General features: G+C 41.0%; 2 protein-coding genes across 14 annotated transcripts in view; both read left to right on the top strand.

Moving 5' to 3' along the window:
* aff4 (AF4/FMR2 family, member 4) overlaps positions 1–12,399 on the top strand; it is a 30,680-nt gene extending 18,281 nt beyond the window's left edge. For all 8 annotated transcript variants that reach the window (XM_034551073.1, XM_034551070.1, XM_034551067.1 and 5 more), the window contains 15 exons: positions 385–448; positions 672–764; positions 1,165–1,309; positions 1,560–2,307; positions 2,451–2,602; positions 3,517–3,602; positions 3,945–4,179; positions 4,520–4,617; positions 4,969–5,032; positions 5,907–6,043; positions 6,603–6,674; positions 6,878–6,971; positions 7,119–7,162; positions 7,437–7,657; positions 8,358–12,399. In XM_034551073.1, coding sequence (XP_034406964.1) covers positions 385–448; positions 672–764; positions 1,165–1,309; positions 1,560–2,307; positions 2,451–2,602; positions 3,517–3,602; positions 3,945–4,179; positions 4,520–4,617; positions 4,969–5,032; positions 5,907–6,043; positions 6,603–6,674; positions 6,878–6,971; positions 7,119–7,162; positions 7,437–7,657; positions 8,358–8,485 — 2,381 coding nt within the window. In that variant the 3' untranslated portion in view covers positions 8,486–12,399. The remainder of the gene's footprint in view (positions 1–384; positions 449–671; positions 765–1,164; positions 1,310–1,559; positions 2,308–2,450; positions 2,603–3,516; positions 3,603–3,944; positions 4,180–4,519; positions 4,618–4,968; positions 5,033–5,906; positions 6,044–6,602; positions 6,675–6,877; positions 6,972–7,118; positions 7,163–7,436; positions 7,658–8,357) is intronic.
* A 1,916-nt stretch (positions 12,400–14,315) lies between these two features.
* shroom1 (shroom family member 1) overlaps positions 14,316–19,137 on the top strand; it is a 29,643-nt gene continuing 24,821 nt past the window's right edge. For 4 of the 6 annotated variants that reach the window (XM_034549850.1, XM_034549848.1, XM_034549852.1 and 1 more), the window contains exon 1: positions 14,324–14,547. The gene's annotated coding sequence lies outside the window, so the exon portion shown is untranslated. Of the gene's footprint in view, positions 14,548–19,137 lie in introns of all 6 variants that reach the window. The other 2 variants (XM_034549853.1, XM_034549846.1) reach the window with 1 other exon arrangement.

The following is a 19,137-nucleotide window of genomic DNA, read 5'->3' as shown; positions in this document are numbered from 1 at the left end:
TGTGTGTGTGTGTGTGTGTGTGTGTGTGTGTGTGTGTGTGTGTGTGTGTGTGTGTGTGTGTGTGTGTGTGTGTGTGTGTGTGTGTGTGTGTGTGTGTGTGTGTGTGTGTGTGTGTGTGTGTGTGTGTGTGTGTGTGTGTGTGTGTGTGTGTGTGTGTGTGTGTGTGTGTGTGTGTGTGTGTGTGTGTGTGTGTGTGTGTGTGTGTGTGTGTGTGTGTGTGTGTGTGTGTGTGTGTGTGTGTGTGTGTGTGTGTGTGTGTGTGTGTGTGTGTGTGTGTGTGTGTGTGTGTGTGTGTGTGTGTGTGTGTGTGTGTGTGTGTGTGTGTGTGTGTGTGTGTGTGTTTTATGATATGCTTATTGCTCATGAGTTTTGTTTGTTTTTTAGAGCGAGGTAGTTCGTCCAAGAGCTCGAGCAGCCACCAGTCCAAAGCTTGCGATGACCAGCCCACGTAAGTACTCAATCTTTTCCTCCTTTTCTAATTGTAAGCCCATGTTTATAGTCTTCCAATTATTATTATTTAGACAACAAAGAGTTATGACAAGGTAAGAAATATTAAGTAACCAGCCATGCATAGATGACCTCACTCAAGTTATGTAGACAGAGCCGCCATTTACATTATAACGCTGTAATGAAACACACATATTTAATTTAGTGTCATTCCTCCATCTCAGTGTACTGGAAGATGACCTGAAGCTCAGCAGCAGTGAGGACAGTGATGGAGAACAGGACTCTGCAAAGAATGCCTCAAGGAACACTTCCGCAAGGTAAACCACAACACATGTACATTTACGGGGGAAAGCCTCAACCTTTGCACACATTACCTCCACACCTTTTACAAAATCATCAATGGCTGTTAGCAGTGATAATAACTGCATTGTGAGGCAAATTCAGAATTCTGGTAAAGTACAGCTGAAAAATCAACCGTTTGGCAAAATCTAATCTATATGTAGTGGTTAAGGATAATCTTTAAAAGTGTTGCCATCCATTTTCCAGAGATCAGCATATTGAACATTTCAAATATTCACATGGAGCAAAAAATGTGTCCCTGGTATTGAACAAGATTTAAAACGCATTGTTGTATTCATCCTTCAGTGTACATAAAGTGCACTGCACTCCTTCTGCACACAGTATAATGTTGTTTTACACTCTTCCCTGTGACAACAGCAATAACAGTGAAGGAGCGGAGCAATCGAGGGATGATTCCAGCAGCCACAGCGGCTCAGAGAGCAGCTCGGGCTCCGACAGCGAGAGTGAAAGCAGCACGACGGACAGCGAAGCCAATGAGCAACCGCGGCCCGCCTCTCCTGAGGTAACGACTTACCAGTAGCTTTGTGCAAAGCTCAAGTGCTACTTAGTGATGATTTGGGACTCAGCCATCATTTTCAATTGAACTGTTCTGTTCTCTGAACACCCTTATTTAAGGTTGTAATAGTTTAATGGCATCAATTGTTTATTCTTCTGCCACCTTTTATGTTTGACTGGGTTTCATGCATGTATACAATAATTTTTTTCCGCAAATACAAAGTCTTATATCTGTGTGTCCCCCTGCTCCCCTTCAGCCTGAACAACCTATGGCCAACAAGTGGCAGCTGGACAACTGGTTCAAGAAGGCCAAGCAGTTCTCTCCAGCTTCTCCAGTGGACAATGTTCCAACCAAGTGCAAGAAAGAAGGCAGGGATAATGGCTCAGGACGTGGCTATAGTAGCCAGGGAGGGGGTTCAAAAGACTCAGCGGCACCCACCCCAAGCAGGGACCTACGGGCGGCACAAAAGGGTGCGGAGGGTGGCCGTGGTCGGCAAAAATCCCCCGCCCAGAGTGAGGGTGGCACAAATCCGCGAAGGAGTGTGGGTAAAAAACAGCCCAAAAAGTCTGAGAAGCCCCCCGTAGTGGAGGAACCCAAGGGAGGACTGAGGGTGGAGAGTGAGCCGGCTCCAGAGATACCTCCTCATCGACCTAAAGCTGCTACTAAGGGTTCCCGCAAACCAAGCATAAAAAAAGAACCTAAATCCTCTCCGAGGCCCACTGCGGCTGCTGTCACTACGGCAGATAAACGCAAGGCCAAGGCACCCACCAAGACTTCCCAGAAGTCTCGTGAGTTTGTCGACACAGACTCTTCATCGTCAGACTCTGAGGGGAATGACAGCATCCCGTCCTCGTCGCAGACACCCAAGTACACAGAAAGTATCAGGACCCCCGTGTGTGTGTTTTCTCCAATGGAAGAAAAAGAGCTGTTGTCTCCTCTCAGTGACCCTGAGGAGCGCTACCCTACAAGGCAGCCCCAGCACCAGGTTTTACTAGTGAAGATAGGTTAGTCAAAGCTGCACAAATTCTCTCTGTATTATGTATACTAGTTTTACACTTGTCTAGCTGGAGTGCACACTCCTGATGCTTTTCTTTTCTCTGGACCAAATTAAACCGTACCCTTCCCTTCCTTTTCCCATTTCCTATAGATCTCAGCTTGCTGTCTAGGATCCCAGGGCGGCCCTACAAGGAGCCTGCAGAGATAAAAGTGGAGAGGGACGACTCTCTCGACAGGGACAGTAAAGACTTCATCAAACAGAGCTCTGAGAAGAGCTCTAGTAAGGCCAAGAGGAAACACAAGGTATGAGACTGGATAGAGCAAATTCCTGTCTGTAGGATTATTATTATTATTATTATTATTATCCTGCTGTTTTGATCGGTCTTAAAATGTATTTCTCGCTTTGAAAAGAGTCAGGGTGGTGTTATTCACACCTAGCTCGCCTGGACCAGTAGGTTTGAAACCTGGAACGTTTCACCCCCACGGTTCTGTTCATTTGGGCCAATGTGGACACAGCAATTGCACTCGGATGCAGGGCAAAACAAGCGGGTGGAGATTGTCTAGACAAAATGACTATCCGTATTAAGATAATTTAATCATGTTGGTATGATGCGAGGAAGTGTTTTGAGGCAAATATTCCCAGGTCACATTCCTGACCAATGAGAGAACAACTGGCCTCTTCTTTTTTTTTTTTATATATATATATATATATATATATATATATATATATATATATATATATATATATATATATATATATATATATATACAACTTTTGCACTGCTCTTTAATATCATCTTGTGAACACAAGCAAGTTGAGCGGCAAATGCAACAATTGTATCTAATGTGTCCCTGAATAGGGACAAATACAACAAACAGAAGGTCTGAAATGACTAAACAACATGTAGATTAAAATAAAACAGCTTTTTATTTGTATCTTTTTTTAAATGTTACTTTCCTCAGGGAGGTAATGATCGTTCCATTTTGGTTTTATAAAGTGTCATCATAGCTGTGAAACTACCAAAGAAAGACTCTGAATCTAGGTGCTATGATTGGGTGTAGCAGTGAGTTGGGGAACCATTAAGCATTGGCAGAAGGTTGTACTGTGCTAGGTTGCAAATGTATTTGTCATCCATTCCCTTCCTCCAGAGGGATGTACACACAGCAATAAATCCCTGAATGTGTCTTTTAATTTCCTGCCACCTTTGTCTTTTTAGAACGATGAAGATGGCACAAAGCCAGAGATCAAGCGTTGCAAGCTAGAGGAGAAGTCCCTATCTCATCATAAAAACAGCAGTAAAGAGTGGGTATCCTTTCTTTTCCTCCATTTTTTTTTTTTTTTTTACAGGTTCTTTTTCATTATTCCTATAATTCACACAAAAAACCCTGTAAACTCTAGATTTAAAATCTAAGTGTAAAGGCTCAGTGAAATAGCTTAATTACATTGTAGTCTCTTTAAGCTGCACCTACTAACCTTCATATTAATGACATCTCGGCTATGATCTTAATGTTGATCTGTAATGTTAATATTACATTTTGAGTGTTAACATTTTGCGATGTGGATACCGGTACTGCAACAAGGCTGGTCTGTTTTTAAAATGATATAAAGATGGGCGCGTTACAATGCCGATTCATATCCCACCAGGTCGAAGAGGTCTATGGAGAAGAAAGAGGAGCCAGTCCCCTCTCCTTCCATGTCAGGTCTTCAGCGGACGCCCAAGGCAGAGCATCCGAGTCGAAAGAGGACAGTCAGCCAGTCCTCCACCTCGTTGTCTAGTGGGACAGGAAGTGGAAAGGAGGGAAGCCACAGCACCAAGGGCAACTCCACCTCCAAACACAGAAAAGGAGAGGACAAGGGGCGTAGCACACGCGACGGCAAGGTGAGTGCGTCTGTGTAACCTTATCCCCAGCCATTTGCTGTGCGTGAATACCTGGCATTGGGGGTACTGGGAACTGCGGGTGCAGTCTTTCATCAAGTTTGCCAACTGCAATTTTTCCCCCAGAGGAACTTAAATATTGAAGCATGTTTTGAAGAGGAGCGGTGGAGAACATAGCTTCTATGTAGGTCTATATATTGTATATGCCCAACATCCATAGAGCGCAACACATTTCTCCAGACAGCCTCAATCTCACCCGTTTCTCCATTTTTATCCTCCACTTCAAACACCAGGCCCCTTTTTTTCCTGAAACTTTATTCCCTCTCGCTTGCTGTCTCTGCAGGAGAAATCCTCAAAGGGCTGCGATAACCAGCTGGCTGTGCCGCCGCTCTCCACGGACGGCTCCAAGTCTCAGAGATCCAAGCTGGTGTTTGAGGACAGGTAAGAGGAGCTCTTTCCACTGTGGATAACCCCTCAGCAGGGTATGCAGAAAGGACTGCTGTGGGGATCTATGGTTGCCTTTGATGCATAAAGCTGCAGGAGGCTGTGGAGGTCATGCATAGATGACGTAAATTTACATTTTAAAAGGCTCTCTGTTGGGAATCTCTGTCCTTTTCATGCAGAGCTAAAGAAAGAACATAGGCTTGCCTCTTAGGTTTTTGTCTGTTTTGTGGTTTGATTTAATGGAAGAATAACTGTTTTTGTGTGTGTATTATATTTTTTTATATTATATTATGCGCTGGTTCAGAGACGTAATTAAATCAATTTGACCTGTTAATCATGTTGTTTCAGGGTCCATTCGGCTGATCACTACTTACAAGAGGCCAAGAAACTGAAACACAATGCAGATGCACTGGTAAGAGCATGAGCTTCACGACTATTTACATGTGTAATTGAGATGCTGCAGTGTCAGTTGCCGCATGCAAAGCAGCGAGAGGAGAGGTGGACCTTTTAATGTCAGACAACATCCTGGCAAGTTTTTCATGGAGATTAATGCTTGACATGGCAACACGGTTACATTTTTTAACATTTACTTTTATTGCTCACATTTATATGATTGTATAGAATTTAGTGTATTTACTGGGAAATTTACCTCGGACAGTCAGAAGTCCTTCTTTCAATGTGTTCTGTATTGAGCAGTATATTTAAAATATATATATATTTTAAACGGTTTGTGAACGGGTCACTTAAAAATTAGCACGTGACTATATTTAAGTGCTAGACGGGTATCGGCGACTTACCATAGATTTGACCTGAGATTCCTGACCTGGTTGCATACTATTTCCACTCAGAATTCTCATTTCTTTACATGTCATACTTTTTTGTAATTCAAATACTCCGCCTGAAGAGAAAATAACTTGTATGTTAAGTAAGACAAGCAAACTAATTAATACAAATAAACACGCACACTAATTGATCTATAATGTATCTGGAATATGTGTAACATTAATTAACCCACACTACAGTTCATTAGTCAACATTTATGATGTTATAAATTCCATTTAAATGCCAACGCATACAGAATTGAGTTGTTGCTGCCGTTATTAAAAGAGTTTTTTGTATTCCACACCAACACCATGTTGATTAGAAGTCACGTGAACAGCATTTAGGTGTGCACTGCTGTGCCAGTTTCCGAAAGAAAAGCCCCATTAGACCAGTACACGCTCACTAACTTGGGATACAGCGCAATCAGTGATTTTCATTGTTGTGTCCCTATCCCGCTCTTACAGTTGGACCGTTTTGAGAAGGCGGTGTACTACCTGGACGCTGTGGTGTCTTTCATTGAATGTGGCAATGCTCTGGAGAAGAGCGCTCAAGAAGCAAAGTCTCCCTTCCCCATGTATGCTGAAACGGTGGAGCTTATCAAGTAAGGACAAACGTACTTTTTTTCATTGTCACAATTTAGAGGGCTCCTCCACCATTTGTACACATCCAAGTCTGTTCACGGGTCCTGTGTGGTGCCACTGCGTATTTTGAACTTCCTTCGGTGATGTCACTTGAGTCGCCGTCAGTTGTGGTGCAAGACTAATGGTCTGAATATGAAAAGTAACCTTGGGATGTGGAGTTAGAAAGAAGTGAGCTTACTAGATCTCTCTAGCCGGATCCTCATCTCTGCTTGTGGCTGGCGGTGTGAGGCTACTTTACCTGCTGCCAACATTGCACACACGCGATATCCAAATGAACTGACAGTGGTTGGATCGTGGGTAATATAGGCAGCAGGTTTTGACAAGAAAGACAAATGTTTAATTAAAAATATGATGTTCCTGGTTCTGCCATTGTAAGTTCACGTTATACAAGTGCAGAGTACTCTTTTACACAGAAAATCAGTTATTGCATGTAATTTTTCTTAAAATACATGTTTCTGTAATGACCTAGGCGTTTGGTTATCCAAGAAACTAAACATTATTTTCTGTGTGTGCCTTCAGATACACTATGAAGTTAAAAAGCTACCTGGCCCCAGATGCTACTTCCGCAGACAAGAGGCTAGCTGTGCTTTGGTAAGTACGCTGTCTGACACCAGCGGATGTATTTCATGTTGGAGGTGTCGTCCTGTCCTTAGCCTTCAACCAACAGATCTCAAAACCCTCACTATTTGATTGGAAGGAGGGTTGTGTATTCAAGCAATCCCCCCGATCTCTTGTCATTGCGGTTTTCTTTGCATGTTTTAGACCAAAATGAACCTCTTTTTTTCTCTTTCCAGCCTCCGATGCCAGTCTCTCCTCTACTTGCGGTTATTCAAGCTGAGGAAAGACAGCGCACTAAAATACTCCAAAACGCTCACCGAACACTTAAAGGTACTTTTAGCTTCCTGGAAGCTGAAATCAAGTTTGGCTTGGCAGACGTTCAAAATTCAATAAGAATTCCATTTATGTAGTTTATTATTTTGTGACTGTGTAACCTGCTTTGTACATAATGTTCTTCTCCTTCCTTTTGTTTGACAGAATTCTCTGAGTAACACCCAGGCTCCCTCTCCTGGAATTGGAAAGTAAGTCATGTCCTTCCTCGCCGTTTTGGAGATAAGCATAATCATAAATGAGACATCTGTTTCCTGCATATGTTGAATGTTGAGAGGGAATATGTTTGACATTTTCCCAATGGTTAAAATGTTAAGAAATTCACAAAGTTAAGAAATCTACTGGTAAATAAATAAATAAATCTACTGGTAAATAAATAAACAAATCTACTGGTAAATAAAATACATACATATACATACGCACACACACTGTCATAACCAGTCTCTTTTCTGTTCCCTACATCAGCAAGGCGGGTATGCCCTCGCCAGTGTCTCCCAAACTGTCTCCGGGCACGGCCGGTAGCTACTCGTCAGTCAGCAGCAGCAGTAGCAGCAGCGCCAGCTCGTCGGTGACCATACCTCAGCGTATCCACCAGATGGCTGCCAGCTACGTCCAGGTCACCTCCAACTTCCTGTACGCCACCGAGGTCTGGGACCAGGCGGAGCAACTATCCAAGGAGCAGAAAGGTGAACTTCATTATAAAACGGTTGTTACAAGTGGGGGAACCAAATGAAAAGGGGGAGTTCCTGACAGATCGCAACACTGAACGGTATACTTTATCTGTGTTGCACCCGAGTCTCATTCCAAATACTGCAATATAATAGCTTTGCTTTTATGACTTCAGTACGAGGTTTCTTTTAGTATGTTGATGTGTCGCAACTGGATACCACATGCTGCACTGTGTCACCATTTCCTACGGTAATGCTAATATTCTGTGAGTTTCCTACAATTCCAGCACTTTTCAAAATGAAATATAGTATGACCATTTAATCGAGAGCTCCGTTGTGCGTCTTCTCCGTTCCCTGTTACCTCTCCACTGTCTCTCGAATAAAGACAGACGGTGATTAGCCAGAACTCCTTACGAATACTGCCGACTAAGTTGTGCTAAAATGATTTGTTGATCAACATGAAATCAAATATCTAAAATATCAGAATATGTGACATCTGAATATATTTGGGTTCTAAACTGTTGGTTTGTTAGAACAATCAGCTTCGGCTTTCGGAAATAGTTTTCCACTATTTCCTGACATTTTTATAGATTAAACATTTAATTGATTATTAAGAAAGAGCGAACAGAACACGAGGATGATGAAAATATCAATGATGTTGCTTGAGTCGCGGGCTTTTGAACTGACGCTGACGCTGTGTCGTCTTTCCTTTCCCCAGAATTCTTCTTGGAGTTGGACAAGGTGATGGGTCCTCTGATCTTCAACACCAGCAGCATGACAGAACTGGTGCGTTACACGCGGCAGGGCCTCCATTGGCTGCGTCTGGACGCTAAGCTTATTCCCTAGCAAGGACCCGTTCCCCACTCGCTGCTTACACACGCGCACACACACACACACACCTCCGCTTCTTGAGTTAAGGATCATGTGCTCAAAGACAGTCACGCATGCGCCACAGACAGACACGCATACAATGATGTACTGTATGCACACACACACACACACACACAGCCCACCTCTGCTCCTCCATGTACACACACACACACACATACACACACGTGATGAACTTCTCAGACATATCTCCAACACTGTGTCCATTTTCTACACCAGCTTGCCAAAAACACTGAGCAACCTAGAGCATCTCACGCCGTCGACAGCACCACACAGGGAGAAACATCGAAAACTGCAGCACAGGAACAAAAACAAAAGCTTATCGCCATGCTTCATATATCGGCATTCTTACAATCTTTGCAATGTTTCTATCCATTTGGCATGGAAGCGCTGGGTGAACTATTTGCTATGAAAATGTTTAACAACGGGGTTTGGTTTTTAGGCTACTTTGGCTTTTAACTTTTTATTTGACTTTGTTTCACCAAAGTACCTCCCATAAACACCAAAGGTGCTTTAAAATGAAGGTTTATCTTTATCATTTTTGTGCCTTGTATGTGAGTGACAGGAAAACAAACAGCCACCCGTCATATCTGAATCATGTTCCCTTTTTGTTTTAACCGATTTTATGCATTTAAAAAATATATATTTAAGTTAATGGAAGCTGGCAACATTCATGTTTTTGATTGCAGTCTTTCAGTTTTAAGTCAAGTCCTGTTAACACACTTTAGAGCAAAGATGGCGTTGGCGACGTCACTCCATCTGGATTCATCTTTCCTGCGGAGTCTCGAGGCGCTAGAGCTTTAATCTTGGAGCATGCCCACAAGATTTAAGAACGGACTGTAGGAAGGGCTACTGTGCACAGCAGATTAATACTTCTGACACACACACACATATTTATAAATGTTCTCTTTATCGATCGGCGTATTCGTTTTTTAAACGGTGTCGTTTTTATTTTTCTGAATCACAAACTTCATTTTAGCCCTGCTAGAAAATTGAATGTTGGTCAGTCTGCTCAAACCACTGTGTCCGGTTTAATGCAAGGAGCAGCATGGCCTCTAGGTGCCGCTAGCAGGGGCGTTTTAGACTCTTGGCCTTAATAAAATTGATCTCGTCAATGTTCTCTCTAAGAGATTTGCTGTATTTGAAGCTCCAGAATATGAGCCTCTCCCTATGAAATGTTTTTACACTTGTAGCGACATTATTCATTGAGAAATTTCCTCGAGGAAGAGTGACTTCCAGACAGTGTTATTCATTGTTTTTGATCCCTTATTTGCTCAGAGTGTATTTTTCTAAGGAACAGCAGGGAGTGTCTTAAGTATTGAAGATCATTTCCACACACACACAATGCAGTTATTCACAGTGCAGTTTATAAAACCCGGGGCCTGAGTGACCACTAATTTGGCACAACAAACGCAAGTTAATCTGTAAGGAAATATTTAGAGAGGCAAACTCGTCAGTGTTGCATTTATAGAACAAAGAGTTTTAAATCTATCATTATATATTTCGAAAATAGAAGTATAACGGCCAATATAGATTTTATTTATATACCAAGCAGTTTCTTTTTTTTTTTTTTTTTCTTCCTCTGGCCAAGAAGAAGTATAACTTTTCAAATGCATTCTTTTAATACAGGGTTGAACCAAGGGTTATGAGATGCAAAGTATTTGTTTGTGTATGTAATTTTTCCTATTTAAGTTTGAATCATACTTGTATTACAAGACGGTAGATGAGAAACGTGTCATCTAGTTGTGAGGCGGGTAAAGACGACTGAGTTGCAGTGTATGCTAGCTGTCCAGTAATGAACATTTCTCTTATTTAACATTGCTGGTTGTCATCGAGAGAAATGGGGACGGCAGTGGTTTTTGAATGAAGATGTTAACTTTGCGCCCAATATTTCAGTTGACATTTGGGTGTTTTGTTAATGGTCAATGACATGAAGGACTGTGCTTTTTTTTCTGTGTGTGTTTCTTTCAAGCTCACTTCCTCCTAAAACATGCTGGAAACATTTAAGCCTGGGTCCAATAGTATGGTCACGCTTATTGGCTAGTTTTGGACGAGTTTGGAAAAGAAGAAAGTGTCAGGCTTGTAACAGTCGGTTACTTTCTGAATCTTTTCTTTTGTCAAACATAATTTTGGTGTTTTGTCACTTCGTCTTACACCTTGTTCATCTAGAGGTAAAACCAACCGTTAGAATGTTACTATTTGACCCAGGTTTGACCTTTTGTTGTATTTTCTTTCATTCACTGGCTCCCTGGCCTTAATTGTTGGAGGGGATACTGTTATTTCCTCTGGCACTTGAAAAAGAGAAAGCCAGAGGGTATTATTTTAATCTATGCAGGATTTTTACAACAACAACAAAAAAAAAAAAAAAAAAGGATCCTTCTCTGTGGAAAAACTTTTTGGCTTGGGATTTTTTTTCCCTGGTTCTTTTTTTCGCCTCAGTGAGAAACCTGTTGAACTCAAGTGTCCAATGCCTTTAGCTTTTGCAATTTTGTGTACTGGTTTAGTATATATGTGTATATAGATCTGTTTTTATAACCAAACACAGATGGCTTGAGCCATTTTGTACTTAAAGCTGGAGGCCACTTTTCTCATGGGGATTCCTCTGTGGGTTTTGCCAGCCCAGTCAACGTCTTCATACACTGGTACACTTTGTAAGTACAGGTCCGCGCCTTGTGTTCCCTACACTATCTTGTAGTCAAATGTAAAAAAATTACCATTAGATCAATTTTTAACAGTTTGCTACTCACATTTATTTATTTTTCTGCCCCTTTGCTTGATTAATTTTTTTTTTCTTTCTATTTTGCCATTTTAAGGAGTTCCATTTTATGAAATGAGGAAGATGTAAATGTATTGGGATTGTTCATGAGATTTCCTTGTAAGTAGTAATTAATATTAATTCTAACTTGAAAGAATCCAGGGTAAGATGAGTTTTCTTTATTTTTTTTTATTTTTTTTTTAACATTCAGTAGGAAGATGTTAACACTTGCATGTTTCTATTTAAATACAAATGTATAAATTGTAAATATAACATTTCTTTAAGGGTGAATTTCTACTACAGGTTGACATTTTTATTGAAATTTAAAAAATGCTGTAAATACATTTGTGAGATACTTTATGCACATTTCCCCCCAACCCCCCTCTGTGGGCTTTTATGTTCTCTTCTTCTTCCAAGCTGTTACAGAGTACATCCCAGTCTCTTAACACAGTATATCAACTTTATTTCTCAGTCCTTTTCTTACAGTACTCGTATTCTTTGTCTTCTGCTTCACTGTCTCCCAGTATCATGGTCGCCACATAATCATTGTCTCTAGATCCAAGTGTGAATATTTTGTCTTCTCTGTATTTGATATGGAGGCGTGTACTTTTCATGAAATGTATATTGTTCATCTCATGGGATGGATGGATGGTCTGTACAGTCCGTTATGTAAAACCACATCTGTTTCCTCCTCACGAGAGAGAGAGAGAGCGAGAGAGATGGAGATGTATTTACTATGTGTCCCTTTTGAACAATTGGTCCAACATGTTTTTTGAAACAGAGGTATTTCTCTACAGGTCAAAACAGTTGTAGCAGTTTATACAGTATGTTGTATAACATCTTTTTTCTAAAAGTCGTCTCTAAAGTGAGACCAGCAGCATACACTATGTACAATAGTCTAAATTGGATTAGTTTTAAGAGAACTGATGATAGAGATACTATATATGATGGATGCAATATGATTAAAGGTACTCCATTGAGTTTGATCTTCAAACTTAGGTTATGTAATTTAAAGCATTCTTGTCAAGTGAGTATTAATTGTGACTAATGAGAGTCTGTCCTGAATATTCTTTGTATTTTGCCGTATTGAGAATAAAATATATATGGATATGTTTAATCAAGTGTTACTCATTTTGTCTGCAGCGCGAGAGTATTTAGTTTTGGAGAAGGCAAAAGAGGGCTTGAGGCGTCTAATGTCTGAACCTGTTAGCTAGATATTAAAATTTAGCCAAGGGGATGTCACAGGTTATAAAGAGTGAACGGTTCCTGACTGCCTAATTAAGACGGAAACATATTTCTGTACGTAGTTCATTGAACACTACGTGTAAAGACGCCCTGGAGTTATTTGTAAACTAATAAAAGTAATCTTTAGAGTCACGGTTACAAAACGCACTGTCTGCATCCTTATGTACTCTATAGTGCTTCTGGAGGCTACAAATGGTTTATTTTTCCCATGAAACTGAAGGAAAGTAAGTAACACTTTTCATAGAGGCCAAACGAATGGCTTACAGGCAATGCCATCTAAACATTGTAGACTTCAGTTGGAAATAACTAAATGGCAATTTCTTCCATATTGGTTGATAATAAGCAGTAAATGTCAGCTCATTTTTAATTTCCGTAGTATTGTACTTGCCTATTGCAATTAATTGTATTTTATAAACTCGTAGGTTTTGTTTGTAATAACTTCATCTGCAACGTGACGACAGTTAATTCAATAGAATTGTGATGAAGTACAAAGTGGCATGAAATAAAAATGCCCCAAGTAAAGTACAATAATTGAAGTAAATGTACTTGGTGTGCTTCAGTTCTCTGTGAATAAATTGCCACCAAGTGGTCATGTGTTGCTACTGTCATCTATTTCAGCCTGGCTAACACTGGGGTTGTCATTACATTCACTGTTGTTGATGGTTAGGATTGCAGTGGTATGAGATTAAAAATGATGACAGTGTGTGTGAACAGGGAGGATGGTGATTTTAAAAAAACAAGTACTTCTCAGTCCTTTTAGTGTGATACGTTGAAAGGTTTCCTGGTTGTAATTTTAAAGAGGGGGGAAAAAAAGGTATAAAGCTTAAAACCAGCAATCCTTTACAGTTCACCAATACAATAGATGGCTTTAAGGTCTGATTGATTGTTTTGTACAATACAGAATACGATTTGGGATGAGTTTAGGACAAGAAACTGAAACTGGGTCCAAGTCCTATCTTTTGTTTCTTTTGCCACTATATTAACTGATTTTCTCAAAATTACATAATTGTGTACATGTTATGTGACTTAATGTAATTGGAACCATTTGTGAACCTGACTTATACATATAATATAATAGGTATACAATGTATATTGTAGGCTTCCTAAAATCATCTGTACCAATATATCTGACATTTAACAGCAATAACAAATATGTACTGCTGGATCAAATAGGAGTATACTGGTGGTGGAAGGGAAAGATGTTCATATTTAGTTCTTATACTGAACCCTGAGCAATCCAAACAATGCAGCCTCAGTTGTTTGTCTGTTTTAACCAGAAATAGATGGTGCTTGGTTAATCTTCCCGTGCATGAAACAAAGGTATTTAAAGTAGTTTATATAGCTTTGCATTGCAGAGCCTCTTAGGAATGATTAGCTCCTTTCAATCCACATTGCGTTGCCCGGAGAACATTAACTCTTATGGCTACTGATGTTTTTTTCACTCTTTATTTTTGCCTGTTTTCTCTCTCATTTGAAAGATTGAAAGAAAGCATTTTCTTGAAAGCATTCATGTTTAATTTGTTAAACAATTCACTTATACTACATGGGTTTGAGTGAGTTCAGCAGCCTAACACAGGCGAAACTGTCACTGCTCCGTTTGGGCTTCTGCCTCTTTCGAGTGAACTGAAGTACAAAATTCCCCTTTTTATTTCACTGCTCTGCCATTAACACAACCTGACCAATAGGGTGTCGTGTATTCCCAACGCGCCCGCCTCCCGCCACATCCGATTGGTCAACATGCTCATCCATTACCTCTCATCCGCTTCTCCCCCCCCCCCCCCCTCCCTCAGGGAATAAGGTAAGCTAACTGCGAACGATGGAAAAAGGAAAGCTCATTACCGGGGGGGGCGGAGAGGCACGTCAGCCGCCTACGAGAAGAAAAGAAAAGTGAATTCTGTCCCTTAGTTTTATGTTTATTTTTTATTTTTTTTAAACTATTATTCACTCGAGAAGAGGAAACACAACCGAGAGAAACAAGGACTACAAGTTGAACAACAGCGAAGTGACCGTGAATCAGCAGGTACGTGAAGGGGACTCGGGCAGCAGCAGGTGCATCCAGTATCGCTGCGGCGCTGCAGTTTCGGTTGTCAACTGTCAACCTGTTGCATGTTGTTTACAGCCACAACTGACGAATGGAAATCGGTTCTCTCGAATATTTATTTTGAGGTGTAGTTTTTGCAAGTTGCAATGCTTGTTGGGAGTAAAATAAACGTCCTTAAATGAGCTACAACTGATCTCCGCTCAGCTCTGTTGGGAGCAAACGGTCCTCGTTAGTGGACATAGTGGTTGATTCTATATTTGATACATAGGGGTCTGTTGCTATTTAGTTTTCCTGTAAAATCATGTTATAACGTAGTTAGTACGTGTTTTAATTTTTCCAAATATATTTTAAAAAGTTTCCTCCATAGGGACATTTGTTTTATCTTTAGCTATAACTGGACACGTTCAGATGTTTTGGATAGTTTATAATAGATTATATTTTAGTAACACTAAAATTCTCTGTTTACACCTTTTGAAATATTTGTGAACTTTTTACAAGTAGTTCAATGTCATCATGGAGCTAACAGAGCAATTGATGATGGTTAGTTGCCGGTTGCAGGTTGCAGCCCTGTAATGGATATTGTGAACTGCATTAAAACAGCAACCTAAACTGCTGTTATCACCCCATTTAATTGCCATGTTGCACAATTTATTGTTGCACAAAACTTGTGCAACATCTGTTGTTTGACAGTATTTTGAGGAGAAAAAACTGCATTGTCCATCCCTAGCCTTATCTCCTCTCCTCAAATGGATACCGTGGCCTGAATTATGCACAGTAGGGCCTTTCTACCTAATGACTGGACCATGTTTTATTTAAAGTGGGGAACAAAAGATATACGCCGTGGCCGTGGCAGCGTTGCTTTGGGGGTTGGAGGGGGAACCAGACACTGGTGTTTTGTGCTGTGGCTGAAACTGAAGCACTCATGCGGTGCATCGGTTAGCAGGAGGAGCACACTGGCCCCTCTGTGCGCCGCCGCTGGAGGCCCTGTTCGGGCCCGCTGACCCGGCTCGACTCCAAGCGCACCCACGGAGTCTGACCCGGAGGCCGCAAAGAGACCCGGACAGAGACGTTTGTGCAGACGCGCGCACGGACGACTCATTATGTGCATAGAGGCGCGCAAACCGAAACGCATGCGTCCGTCCGCCTTGCACACACACAGGTGCCCACATTGACACCTGTTGAGCCGAAAGTCATCTAAAGTCATCTATCTCGTCAGATGTGGTTCTGACTCAGAGACAGACCAGAATAAGTCGACACGGATACAAAACATTCAAACATGTGGCGGTGAATACTACACATTTGGCTTCAGCTGCATATGGTATATGTGACAGCATGAGTTAGGGGCCTGAGTGTTTTCAGGAAGTATAAAGGAGAAAGAAAGAAAGCCAAACACAAAAGATGGAAGCAAATAGAAGGGGCAAGGCTATACAATAAAGTAGGGTCACCAAGCCATGGGCAGTACATGTAAACTTATCCTGGGTGTTGAAACATGACCTTTTTCTATGTCGCTCTTATTCCTTCTCACTGTGAGGCAACACAAAACCGTGTGCAGGGTAGTGATGGTGCAGTCATTGGAGGACATTTTAGACCCAAAGCATTACTTTGGGGTTTGGAACTGCATGCAAAGTGTAGTTTTCTTTTTCTTTTTCCCGTCGTAGGGCAGGTTGTTCTTTTAACCACGGAAAAACTACTCCTGGTGTGTGTTGGTTTTTACTTGGATGTTTACATTCTTTCAATGACCTTTCACACAGCCCACCTCTACAAGATTGAACTCACTGGTTTGGCTATGGGAGTAAGATCAGGTTCAGATGGGTTCAGCAGCAATAAGGAACCTCATGGAGATTAGCCAAAAAAAAAAGTTGCTAAAAGTGACAAAAATTAAACGGGATACTTCGTGTCAGATTTGAAAATAATAATGAAATTTAAAAAATAAAGCCGATAAAATCAAATGGCCTACTGCTGCTGTATAAATCAGTATCACTCTTTGGAATCTATTGAAGGTGTTAGAGTGAGATAATGGACAGGGGTGTAGCAGGAAGGCGGCAGACTTGTAAATAAGTTCACAGCTTGTTGCTTTCTGGTATTTTAGTTTTTTACCTGAGATGTTTACACATTCCCATAATGGAGTGTGATCTTGCTGTGATTCCTTTGTACTTGCATGATGTCAGACTTTCTGGTTTCAGGGAAATGCATGTGTTAAGGAAATAGCTGTGAATGAGTCATTCTGAGGGGGCGGGGAATTCAATTGTGTCTTTTAACAGTGAGATAATTGACTTAATCAGGTACAAAGAGAGGATTTGAAATGAAACCACTAACAAGATTTAGATAGAAATCAGCTGATGTGATCAAGTACCAGCAGTTTTTTTACATGTAATATTTTAATAAGAACTGAAGACTTACTTAAAAGCAATAACAAGGGGGTCAGGAATAAATTGTCGCCCCCAAAAGAAGGCGATTGTGCTTGTAAAGTAGAGCTACAATGTGAAAACTACTCGGCAAAGTCCATCAGACACGTTATTATCAAGGGTTCAATGGGTAATAAAGTTAGACTATTCAGGAGGACATATTAGAGATAAGCTAAAACATTAGCATACATAAGGTGTGACATCGTGGTTTGTGAAAGTCATCATGACGCCGCGCTTAGATAAGCTTAGTTTGTATGACATCATTGCAGGAAGTTCTCTTTAACCCTGATCCTACCAACATATTTAACATACAACCACTAACGCCTGAGAACCCTGAGAATGAACTCATGTGAGAAATATCCATCATCGCCAAATGTTAACTTATTTCTTCTGTAATTTATGTAATGTCAAACATGAGTGAATCCGTGTCTGCTGCATCTGAATCCGTCTTCTTCAAAATGAGTGACAGAGGAAATAAGTATGACAAAAACCAGACCCGACCGAAGAGAGGGGCCTGCTTAAGATGCCATATACAAGTTTAAAAGAAATTCCCCACATGATTAATAAGTAATAGGAGGAACATCTGAGGTTGCTTTTTTTCTAAATTGGAAATAAAACCTCGTGCTTGTGTTTTTTTGTGGTATAGTCAAAGATATGAAGGTGATGCGGCTCAGTATAAGAACATTTGGCATGACCGACATATCCATAATCACTGTAAAGACTTTCATCTCAAGTAGTATGGCTTTTGCAAAGAGGTCGCCATGGCATCATGGAGCTTTTATAGCGGCTAGAGAACCAGATGTTTCCCTCAGGAGTTTGTGCAGAGCTAAAAGGAGAGTGAAAATTGGCCTAAGCTTCTTCAGGTGGCCAGAAACACAAACTCCAATCATGATGCCCGATGACTGGCCAGATGTGTAAACTGTTTGCTAACAATCACATCAACTTCCTACACTGTTACAAGTTGGTTCATATTTTTGCAGTTATTGACGAGGGAAAATACTTTCCTACAATAAATAAGTGTTATTATTAATTAATTAACTTATTTATTGTAAAAGTAAAGGGACAAAAAGACTCATTCAGAGGGCTTTTATTTTTTTCCCATGGGTTTGGCCACTGACTGGTCTGCAGCTGTGATTAAATATTGTCAGATTGTCCTTCTTTTGTCAGGGGAACAGAGAGGCCTCTTCAGGTCCCGTAGAGCAGACGGGCGAAAAGGAGACAAATGGCTGACCGAGGTTATTGTTGTACTAATAGGAGACCCCCTGAGGGCAGACGGGAAAGTGTGTGTCTGTCTTCCTGCACCGACAGCACCACACCTACACTATTGTATGGCCCTATAGGGCCCATTGGGATGGGGCAGTGTCATATGTCATGTGTGTGTGTGTGTGTGTGTGTGAGTGACCTTGTATGGTCCACCTAAATGTCCGACTCCTTTTTCTTTACCTTTTGGCGGGCGGGAATGTAGACCAACAGGAAAAACAACTGTGGCAAAGCAACACTGCAGAGACAACCAACACAACTCTCAAATGTAAATATAGTCAGTCAGGAAAGGTGCCTTGTGGAGTTTTCTTTTGGACCGAGCAAATGTTTACATTCAGTGTCACCTTACCTTTTTACTAGTCTTCCTCTCCTCCGCTCTTTTGTTAGAAAACTCAATGAAAATCCAAGCCACATCAAAAATATCCCTACAATCACAGATTATGACATTTTTTTTCAATCAAAAGAAGGCACCTATGAAGAGAGGAAGAGAAGGCTTTTTTTTTTTTCTAACGCTGTTGCAGTTTGTACGACGAGGGTTCATGTGTCTGTACCTCCATGACACGCTGTGTTAACGGGTCTGCTGGAGGGCCCTCTCATGTTCCATGGACCCTGATGAAGAGGTGTGGGTGAGGGGTTGTCACCGAGACGTGAGCCGGCCACGGACACAGTAATGTGGCCATGATATTGTCGGATAAAGTATAGAGTCATTTACAGCTGTCGGACATGGCAGGAAGTGGAGGCTTGATGTCTATTTTAATGCGTGTCCAGTCGGAGCTGGAGTGGCTTCGACATCTGGGTCCGTGACTCAGGTGTATTTTCAGTCTTAAGTTGCTGAAATATAAATAACTGATAAGTAGCGTGCCAGTTGATATGATAAAAGTCCCAATTTTTAGGTAAGAATTAC

Source organism: Cyclopterus lumpus, chromosome 14 (assembly GCF_009769545.1).
Source record: "Cyclopterus lumpus isolate fCycLum1 chromosome 14, fCycLum1.pri, whole genome shotgun sequence".
NCBI classification, from domain to species: Eukaryota; Metazoa; Chordata; class Actinopteri; order Perciformes; family Cyclopteridae; genus Cyclopterus; species Cyclopterus lumpus.
Note: the sequence above shows the minus strand (reverse complement) of the source record. Positions and strands in the feature narration are given on the sequence as shown.